Below are 11,512 nucleotides of genomic sequence, written 5' to 3'. Positions count from 1 at the left end.
ACCAAACAAAGTACACACAAGTCTATAATCAAAACTTCATATAGTCATTGATTGCTCTAGATCGCCAAGGTTTGCGTTAAAAGAATAAAGTTGAGCAAATTGTGCAACCAATGTGCAATCTAGTCTCGTGTCATTTATTCTCACTAGGGAACATTTTGATCGGTTTCCCTTACATAGGAGATGATCTAGAGATACTCCTTTGTGTGCATATTCCTTTCAACCTTTCTAGAACAAAAGACGAGTCAACTTTAGCAGGCTCTTTGGACCTTATAGAAGGTTCCAAAAGACTTGAATTTGGAGTGGCACATCAACTTATAAATAGGAAGAGGAGGAGCTTCACATAGCACCAAACCACAAATACATTATAATCACCGTAGAGAATTCTTGCACTAATACTAGTTAAAATAATCAAGAGAAATGGCAGCTAGTAGTGTGGAGGTGTTTAGTGATAGTGTGGAGTTGAAATCGGTTTCCATCCAACGGGTGTGGAAGGCCGCATTCGAAGATGCCCATATCGCACTACCCAAGGTTGTCCCCCATGTTGTGGAGAGGGTTGAATATAGCGAGGGTTCCTCCTTTCAGCCGGGATCTGTCCGCACCGTCCATTTCCATAAGAGTATGTACATATGCATTGATTTATCACTTCCTTACTCCTTAATACTTCATCTAACATTTGCATGTGTGCTCCCCCTTTATTAGGCTATGCTGAGAAGGTTTCCAAAGAGAAGCACTCGAACCACCTTGTGCTCTTTGTAAAGGAGAAACTTGTTGAACTCGATCCAAGTGCTTGGACCCTCAAGGTTGAGTTCATTGAAGGTGGCTTCCTCGGCATCCTCGTCAAGCGCTACAATGCTACCTTTCACATCAAAGAGACTGGGCCTACCTCTTGCTCCGTCCATTGGACCTTTGAATACGAGGCTCTCTCAGAGAAGCACCGACCTCATGTTCCCCTCGCTCTTAAAGACACTATCCCCATCACCTTCCTCGACATCCAAACCTTCCTTTTGTCCCACCCAGAATATTGATTATGTACAACGAGACTAGATGACCTAAAATAAGTCACCCGCCTCTTCATATTTGAAGAGAATTATAATGTCTAGTGTCATCATCCATTGTCTTCTTGATGATGGAAGTGTCATTACATAGAATAAAAAGTAAATCTTTGCTTGTTTTGTTGAAATTTATTACACCATGTTGACTCTCTCAAGTTCTCTTTATCTTGTCATATCACATTTGGTCAAAGATTTAACTTTTGCAATATGAAACCAACCAAGTGTGAGAGAGATGTGTCGGTCATTAAAAGTGAATGCAACTGAATGAAGGTTCCATCATCCATGTCTAGTTGAATAGCTCCTTAAGAATTTGTTTATCAATAGATCATCAATTCTTTAAGTATCAATAAATAAAATGGTTGAGCAGAAGGTCTATCTTACACCTTGCGCTTATACATGTAAGTAAGTGACATCATTTTGAGGTATGTCGTCTTCTTTCATATGCTAAAAGCAATCCATGTGTTCGATGAATAATCGGGCCTCGACTCAATGTGTCTAAATAGTAATAACTAAATATATGGCACTTGCCATTTATCCACATTTCTCGAAGCCATTGCTATCAATTTTAAAGAATAGTTTCTCTTTGCAATTAGTATATAGATAATAAGGTGTGCATGGATTATGTAGCTCGTTGCATATTATCTCTACGATTTTTGAAACATGTCACATACTTGCTCTATATGGTACCACATGAGTGTGGAACGAAATTTAGTTTTCAATGATACATTAGAGTGTGGTATGCTAGCTATATAAATGTTACAATTCCCTTAGAATTGTGGCTCATTAATTTTGTATGCACAACCTATTTAGACAACAAAATTTAGTTTTCAATGATACATTATGAATAGAGTGTGGTATGCTAGCTATATAGAAGTTAACATTCCCGTAGAATTGTGGTTCATTAACTTTGTATGCACACCTATTTGGACAACAAGTTTGATAATTTATAAATGTGTGCTACTTTATAATTGTAACAAATGGCTAGAATGGTTTCCTCATGCACAAAATTCAAATAGATTGACTTTTACAAGACCACATGTCATGGTAGCCCGTGGGATTGGTTCTTCCTTGGGTGTTCAACGGGGACACATAGTTCCAATAAATGTTAAAGGTAATTTTGATCATATATGGCACATATGTATAATTAAAAGAAATTCCAGGCATAATTGTGAAGATTTTCATTTATCACAATTATCACAAGATCAATTTATTATAAGACCAAACTGGATATTTACATTCTTCGATTTTTCTCATCATTTAATATAGACATGGGTTGAAGGTGAAATGTTTTATTACCGGAATGGTACACTTGACATAAACTAAAATGTAAATAGGCTAGCATCATAACAAGCCAAGAGAGCATATGTATTTATATGTAAGAAAGCAAATTGCAATCTTATTATTCATATTATGATCAATTACATGAGAAAGGTCAATATTATATTGTAAGTTTATGACCTCAATATTTTTCGAACTTCAAATGTGATATCGAAAGATCAATTATATAGAAGAAAAATAACATTGTTGCCAAGTGTTAACATATGTTGTTTTACCTCATGATCCCTTAATGTTTAACGAAAACAATAAAGAGGAAGGCAATATGTAGAAAATTGTTGTTGAAAGCAACCCTCATATCTTGTTATGGTATTATTTAAACTATTATTCATAAAATTATTCTAAGGTAGGTAATGTGATAATGTGAGGATCATGTAGCATGATTTTCTTTATGAATATAGTATTTTTTAATTGTATGCCATGTGTTTTGGCATTGTATTATTCTAATTTGATTAATGATGAGGTTTTTTAGTCTGCATAGAGTTCTGGGTGGGCAACAAGGTAGGATTGTAGGTTCGTGAAGCCAAGTGAGAGGGAGTCATGAAGGGCTGGAGTGGCATGTGCAACAACTTGTTGGGAGATGGGTTCATACTCAACAGACAAATGAATGACAGAACTATTTGGGCTAATCTCATCAACTTGCACAACACTTTTATAACTTTTCATGAGGATGCCTAAGAATCCCCCATCTAGTGTCTCTGTCTTTAGCTTCCTTGCATCCTTATCCAATTCTTCTATCTTCTCCTTCACATACTCCACTACTTTCCCAGGATGTTTTTCTTTAGATATCTTCTCAGCATATTCTACATCAACACATTCAAATTGCTAAGCATAATAGGTTAAACTGTAGTGGAGAATGTTTATACACTTAACCCATATATGGCATTGAAGTATGCATCCATTCATCATGTGTGTGTGTGTGTGTGTGTGTTTATGTAGCATTAAAAACAATGTAACATACATTGTGCCTAAGATGTCACGAAGGAGTATAATTGACATCACTAGATAATATGCATATAAAACTATAACCATGTCGACAACATGGCAATTGGTATATCAAGGAAATTATACATATGAAGGATTACTTCAATGCATTGTATTTTTATTGGTACTATAGTTAATTGTTTATGCATTATGAATAGCTTACCCTTGTTCATGAATATAGTTCTCACTGCACCTACTTGGAATCCATCACCATCATACTCAACGCGAGAAACTATTTCTGGGGCAGCTTTTGGCAAGAAGTTGTGGGCATCTTCGAATGCCGCCTTCCACAACCTATTGGCTGACACGTTGCATTCCACCTTATCAGTAAACACCGTTGCCATGATGATAGTTAAAAGAGACTCCTTGGGAAGATTCCTCACTTTTGACACTCTTAAACCATCACGTAAACTTGTCTATATATATATACTCTCTCATCAAGGGTCATGTAAAACACATTTTTCCTTTTCAAATACAAGTTGAATGTGTGGGAATACTTGATACGTGCAAACCATCCATCAATGGCTTTGGTGAAAATGCAAAGTGTATGCAACTACTTGTTCATGAGTAAACTATTGCAAGTGCTCAATGTAAACATCACAAGAAGAGGATGACACATTGACACACAAATTTGCTTACCATGATTTAATTGAATGCATCTTCAAAAGAAATCAATTTTCTATGATTTCTCGAAAATGTAATTAAAAGATGATTATTTGCCCACCCAAATATTAAAGGAGGTTGCGAAGCCTCCTCTCCTCTCCTTGTGTCCATGTTTAAATCAACAAAATATTGTGCAATTTGGTTTGATGTTAATGATATCTTAACGTTTTCATGTTTGTTTTGCAATGAAAGGACAAATCCACATAAAAGGAAAGATACACATATTTTGAATGATTCAATTCCAAGGTAAATCCATAAGGCATATGATTATATGATTGTCTTGGAAACCAAACATATGTAGCTACACTATGTATATAAAATATATGTTGATAAAGCACAAACACTATGGGAGTTCTTTGCTCGCTCAAACTCTAATATAAATTTAAGTAGAATAATGGCTAGCTTTATTAGCTAAGTGTGTAGTTTAGTATAGAATACTTGGGAGTGGGGATTGTCTATGTTGAGCTATAAATAGTAAGATCATCCGCTAAATTGTCTATTTATATATGTCATATTTTCTACACTTGAGTAAAATTTGCGAAAACATTTAGTGTGGTGTCAATGGTGTTATGTACTAAAGCCGATAGGGTAGCAACGCCAAGTTGGAATGTTCTATTAAATCACCTTTCTCAAAACTACTAATCCAAGAACTACATAAAAAATATGCAAAACTAGACGAGTCTTTGTTCATAGGACATGGATTACCCTGTTATATAAAAGAGATATATTTTCAATCTTTAGTTATAGCTAATTTGACATAGGGGTTAAATGTTAGAACAAATTTAAACTCATGTAAACGCCCAACTTATTTTTACAAAATCACTACTACAACCAAACACGATGTTTTAAAATATGTAGAGCATGCTCAATAATTTGGATCACCAATCATAATCAATGAACTAAGTCAATCACATCTCTTATAGAAGCATTTATATAATGAAATTGCATTGTTCATGAAAATAACAAGATGCCACATTGATTCAAATAAAAGACAAATTTGTATAAATATTGATGGATACATCCAACATATAAATATTGTAGACAATCAGGTACCATATGAACCTCGAAAGGCATATCATTAGTGTTTGTCAAATGAAATCCATTGCCAATATTTGCGTGTGGAAGGAAAGTGAAAAAAATGTTCGCTAATAGAAGCATATGAAGACTAATCAACGTTGATATTAAACACATTCATGTATCCCATACTTTTGCATTAAACATATTCAATATAGTTGCCATGTTGCTTACCATGCTTGATTCATGACACATACAACATTCAATGTCTACATAGTAATGTTGATTTGTGCATTGAAGTATTTGAAGCCTAAACCTAATACTACTATTAGAGCTTTAAAGTGAGTGAAACTATACTACAAAGGTGGTTTGGAAGGTGAACGGTGATTCCCACCTATCTTTTATCACTTTCTCCCTTTCTCTGGAAGACCCCAAATGGCTTTAATGTTCATATTCCAAGTTTTTTTTCGTTATTATTTTGTTTAATTTCCAAACCCACATTCAAAGAGGAAACATTTATGGTTTTAAGGACACTACATGTATCACCCTGTTTCGACCACTAATTGCAAGAAAGATGTCTCGAGTTGTTTGATTGTTAGCTTGTAGTGAACATGTGCAACAAGTGGATGCCATGAAATCAATCACTCTCTTACATTCATGGTTTCAATCCAACCATCTAGTGCAACAATCTTATTATCAACACATGATTTTATGACTATATTAGTACATTACATTGCATTTTGCAAGAGAGTCCAAACATGTACACCTTTCTTAAGGTAGTTGACCTAAATAGACTAGAAACTTATGCATTCATCTAGCTTCTATTGTATTTGTAGAGTAACATAGTATAGAACTTGGATTTTTGGGAATAAACTTTAGATTAGGGCTGCCAATCATGTATAAATGGTAAAGGTTGAGAACATAGTACATAAAATTCGTGTTCGTCTAGCATAACATTCGTTTTCCTATGTTGGAAAACGAATGCAAATGTTATTCAACCATTCTTGTGTTTTTTCCCCTTTTTTAAAGTTTTTTTGTTTTTCTTTTTTTCTTTTTTTCAGGTTTATTTACCTCATAATAAATAGTTAATCCAAAAGTATGGTATTTACCATTCTTCAAGGGTGTTTACCATAATTGAATGATTGAAACATTCACGAATGCGAATGCACGTATGGTTCGTATGGTTCATACTATGGTTGAGAATGTGTTGGGTTAGGCTCTTATTCAAAAACGTGTGAATGTTCAATACGAGTAAAAACATTGTCTTTATTATTGGATATACATAATGTTGCACTTCAACATTTGAGTGCATGGGCAATGCATGGTGCAGCTGAATCGATATTTTATAACTTGTTAGCGTTTGTTGCATGATTATTTCCATGGTGATGTATTTTCCTTGAACTAAGCTAATACTTTGATGTGTCTCAAATATATGGAATATTTTAGGAGTTGCTTAGTTGAAATACTTTGTTGCATGCAAGCAAAAACAAAATCTGGATATGATTATAAATTCCATGATCTATTAGCATCATGCTCAATAATTCCATTCCTTAATGAGGATATTACATAACTCTCAAAAAAAAATTGTAACATTGTTTTATAATTTGCCATACAAAATTTAATCCATGTCTTTAACTCCCCAAGCCATTACACTAAAGAAAGCACCCGTATTGGCACATTCCCCTCAACACTCAAAGCATCTTTTCACATTAGCTTTATAGAATTGATGAATCATGGCCTTTCTCCCAAGCTCAATACAACATTCAATATTCATATGTATAGTAGAAGCATCACATTATCCAATGCATTGAGTAGAACATGAGCATATATCTGTCTTGGGCAAAACATACTAACAATATACAAGGTGTTCAACATGCAAATGTGTAGTAAGACATGTGGCGAGTATCTTATCATTGATTGCATGTTTATGCATCCATACATTCCCTTTTTTTCTTCCTATATTCTATTGCCAAAGCTACCTTTACCCACCATGAACAATGAATGCCTCATTCACAACTTCCTTGTTAATGCTCCAACATTGTTTGCAAGCTACTGCTGGTAGGATATTTCTACATCTTTCTAAGGAATGTACAACTAGTTGGTATACCTAAATGTTGATAGATTTGTTAATCAATTTATCGAAGTGTTTGAAATTTGATGATCTATTATGGTACTTGTGTTATATTGCTAAAAGCTTTGGTATTATGTTGCTTACCTACATGAACATAATCTATTTAAGAGTTTCCTAAGGACAAGGGGGCATTGTATCGTTATAATGAGGACAATATATAAGCCTGAACCTAAGCAATGTACCCCTCAATGAGAAGAGAATTTAGCATGGGTCCAAGTAAAATTCACCCGATCCCCATTAAAAAACAAACTCTAACATGTCTTTGAACTCTAGGAAACTTATTTGTCCATCACCATCTTGATCGAATCTATCAATCATCTCGATACATGCATCGAGTTTGAGGGCTTTGCTAAAGCCCATGCCACACAAGACTACTTGCAAATCACAAGGAGAGATGAACCCATCATTGTCTTTATCAAAGATATTGAACACTTTTGGAAGGAGGGCATCTGCATGGCCCAAACCTCTAACTGTGTCATGGTGGGTTTGATTCCTGTTGGGTTGCCCTCGTTGAGCTATTGATGAGGCATAACAAGAAGTAATTTCATAGAGTAGAGGAAAATCATTGGAAGTGATAAACTCTTGATTTCCAATGGAGGAAAGGCTAATATGTTTGAAAAGTGATACAATGCTTTCATATGTTGATTGCAAACCAACTCGATCCAACAACCTTTGTAGCTCGTCTTTAGAGAGTTTGTCGTCCTTGTTGTTGTCAACCGTATTGAAAACTTGTGAGAGGAGGGTTATATAACATTGGTTAAAATTAGTTAGGTCTTTGTTGTCCTCATGCTCATCCTCGTCTAAAAGGTTAGTTGGGTCTTTGGGAGATAAGGCCAAGTCCTCGGGATTAATTAATTCAATCCGTGAAGAGTTTGTTTTTCTATGAGGGCATGGTATGGTCGAGAGATGGATAATAGGTAGGGACTGTGGGCGCTTTACAAATTGTTGTTTAATGCAAGCGGAGCACGGGGAGAAGGGTTTGATAATTGGGCGAGGACGATCATGTGTAGGCAAAGGGTGGTACCTAAGACTTTGTGGTCTATAGAACCATAGAAGGTCTGCCACTTCATCTATAGATGTGATGTGGCCGTCAACCGAATCCGGTCATGGGGTTTTGACTCTGGGCATTGGAAGTTCTTAATGGTTTCATGGTACATTTAAACAGGAAAATTTAAAATAAGAAGAGGGAGAGAGAGAGAGAGAGAGAGAGAGAGAGAGAGAGAGAGAGAGAGAGAGAGATGATTGGATGCTTTTGTTTCCACTTAGTCTTTATTAAGTATTCCAATGGGTTCATGATTCCTCATATTTTTTATTCACATTCACATATTCTTAAATAGGTGATCTTGCTCACATGGATGGATGTGCCCATCATGCAAGTCTTGTGCCTTCCAACGATACAAGCAAGCTCACATGAGCATTTCAAAATATAACATCCCTTGGGTCATCGGAAGTCACTATGGTTTTCAAAGTTTGCCATGCAAGATGTGTGCGTTTCGAGATTACCACACAAGTCTTGTGCCCACCCCCATGGGGATTTCCCTTTCTTCTTCTTTCATTATTAGGAGAGATGCGGTGTGTTAGAGACTATTATTTAAGTACATTGTTATGACAGATGAATTGTTATACAAGAGCATGCGTTTGACCTTTTTTCAGGATGCTTGATTATAAAGTATGTATTTTTACTAATTCTCATAAAAAATGTTGTTGTTTGGGGTATTTGACGTATGTATTTGTACTAATTCTTATAAAAAATGTTTCTGTTCGAGGTATTTGACGTAGAGAATTTTTCAAAAGGAAATATGAAGTTTGGCACAAAGTTTTCTAGCATGTTATGTTTAGCTTGAGTAAAAGAACTTCCTTATTACTCTCACATATAATGTTCCTACAAAGTGAATCAACATAAGGTTGCCTCCAATGTCTCTTAACGAACGTGTCCAATTATGATGGAAAAATGGGCTTAACTAGTTTGGCCTTAACCTGTTTAGGGATCGATTCGGTTCTAGCTTGAAATTTGCCAAACCTATTAAGGCTTAATCAGTTTGGTTTGGACAAGGCCAAACCAGTCGTTGCTGATTCCTATTAACGAAGACATTAACATATAATATAGCAAATAGTCTTATAAGATAGGTTAGCTTTTTCTAATAACCCATCCTTGAATGCTCACAAATCCAAACGTAACAATGAAAATAACTTGAATGGTCTATGGTCAATTCAATAACCTGTCATGAAGACATACATCTTGGCTTATCATGACATTCATCTTGGCGAACCAGGAATCGAACCCATAACCTCTTGGTTTACATATTGTACTTTAACCATTGTAATAACATATGTGAGATGTAATCATAATAATTATATGTTTAGTTATTACGAGATATTTAGAACATTCTAGATTATTCTAGAATGTTCTTGAATATTTCATGATTATATTTATTATTATTATTATTCATAAATATCTAAAATATTCTAGAACATTCTAGAATACTCCATAAGGGCCTATAAATAAGAGTCCATACACTCATCACAACTCATTCGGTTCAACACCAGTCTTTAGCCCTTAGCCTACTCCTTGTAATCTTCTTTCTCATAATATAATCGCATTCCCATTTCTTATCTCTCACTTATACTTTTCTCTCTCTCGCACTCTCTCCCTCTTTCACTCTCTTTTGCTATCACTATCGCTATCTCTACCGCTCTCGCCATCTCTATCGTTATCGTTATCTCTATCGCCATCTCTCTCTCTCTCTGCTTCCTACTCAAGAGTCACGACAGTTTGAACCGAATATTTCTTTTCCCTTTCTCCAATAACCCTAGCAAGCTTTCTTCTTTATCCTTCTTTCTTTTTCCCCCGCGGTTATGGAGTCGGTCAGCAAGCAAGAGTATATGCGTGTCCTTTCGGAGCTCGATATGCTCACCGCTAAGTTTGTGGCATTAGAGCAAGAAAATCAAAGGCTACTCGGGGATCTTCAACAAGTCAGTACTGAGAAAGCTCATCAATATGAGGAGTTATCACAACGGGTTCATCAACTTGAGGCTACTATATTAACATTACGAGAACAAGCGGCGGGGGTTCAAAACTCCCCAAGGGAACCAAAGATTAGCCTCCCTGCCAAGTTTGATGGTACCAGATCTCTCTTTCGAGGTTTCCTGAATCAAGTTCGTTTGGTGATTCAGTTACATCCCAATCGGTATCCAACTGATGCTGCCCGTGTGGGATTAATAGGAACCTTGCTAAGCGGTACAGCGTTAGCATGGTTTGCACCACTTCTTGAGAAGAAATCACCATTACTGGAGGATTTCGAGGCATTCGTTAAGGAGTTTCAAGCTAGTTTTGGAGATACGGCTAGCACTAGGACTGCAATAAACAAGATTCGAAGACTCCGACAAGGAGATCGTCCCGCTTCAGCTTATGCCGCAGATTTCCGTCTCTTGGCATGCGACATCCCTTGGGATGAGGCAGCCTTAATGGATAAATTCCGTCAGGGTTTGCGTAACGATGTCAAAGATCTTCTTCTTACTTTCCATGAAGATCCAAAGTCTCTTACTGAAGCTATTAGCCGAGCTGTGCGATGTGATAATCGCCTATTTGAGCGACGTTCTGAACGTCAACAAATGTTACGCCGCCAACCGGAACAGACATACGCTTCTATAGTCGCCACACCGCCACAAGGTTCTAGACCCGTTACGAGGGATGGTCCCACTCCGATGGAAATAGAGTCGACACAACGTCGAGGGCCCTTATCAGATGCTGAGAAACAACGACGTCGGGCGCATCGCCTATGCCTCTACTGTGGTGGTCCAGGACATATAGCTGTGAATTGTCCACATAAACCCAGGCGTCAAGTTTACCAAGTAAGTGCACATGACAACCCTACATCAAGTTCTACTATCACTTCTAATAACTTAAGTACTAAGCCTAATAGCCCATGCCATGAGAATAGATTTGATGTCCTGAGCCAATTAGAGGATGTGTTAAACGAATAAGTCCGGCCAAAATAGGAGCCATTTGGTTGGACCATCCTAGTTATGTAGAGTCAGTACCTAGTTGTGGTTCCATTTCATCAAATCAAGTTAGTAGAGTTTTTTCTGCACAAGTCGAGCTTAGCACATCTACAGGTCATCGCGCCCTAGCCTCTGCCCTCCTAGATTCCGGAGCCAATTCTTGTTTCATGGATCGCGAGTTTGCATTGACTCAAAACATCATCTTGAAAAAACTCCCAAACCCAGTAGCTGTAGGAGTCATCGATGGTCGCCCTATAGCATCAGGAGATATAGTCGAAGAGTCTGAACCAATTCGTGTAGTCCTAGGTAATTTGGCTAGTGTCATCTCATT

The 11,512-nt window shown here is 36.6% G+C and overlaps 2 protein-coding genes across 2 annotated transcripts; one reads left to right on the top strand and one right to left on the bottom strand.

The window, feature by feature from the left end:
- The first annotated feature begins 332 nt into the window (after positions 1-332).
- Positions 333-1,201, top strand: LOC147863489 (phytohormone-binding protein CSBP-like). Its single transcript, XM_087319252.1, has 2 exons — positions 333-616; positions 700-1,201. Exons 1-2 carry the CDS (start codon positions 418-420, stop codon positions 1,023-1,025), a joined length of 525 nt encoding a protein of 174 aa, XP_087175378.1. The 5' UTR covers positions 333-417; the 3' UTR covers positions 1,026-1,201.
- A 1,454-nt stretch (positions 1,202-2,655) lies between these two features.
- LOC147863488 (pathogenesis-related protein 1-like) lies at positions 2,656-3,798 on the bottom strand. Its single transcript, XM_087319958.1, has 2 exons — positions 3,535-3,798; positions 2,656-3,190 (listed from the first exon to the last, which is right to left on the bottom strand). Exons 1-2 carry the CDS (start codon positions 3,713-3,715, stop codon positions 2,856-2,858), a joined length of 516 nt encoding a protein of 171 aa, XP_087176084.1. The 5' UTR covers positions 3,716-3,798; the 3' UTR covers positions 2,656-2,855.
- Positions 3,799-11,512: the final 7,714 nt, after the last annotated feature.

The sequence above is a fragment of the Azolla caroliniana genome, unplaced genomic scaffold (genome assembly GCF_043228905.1).
Source record: "Azolla caroliniana isolate FFs.n. ecotype wild unplaced genomic scaffold, voAzoCaro1.0.p SCAF_5, whole genome shotgun sequence".
NCBI classification, from domain to species: Eukaryota; Viridiplantae; Streptophyta; class Polypodiopsida; order Salviniales; family Salviniaceae; genus Azolla; species Azolla caroliniana.
The sequence above is the reverse complement of the archived record's forward strand: the minus strand, read 5'-3'. Positions and strand labels throughout refer to the sequence as shown.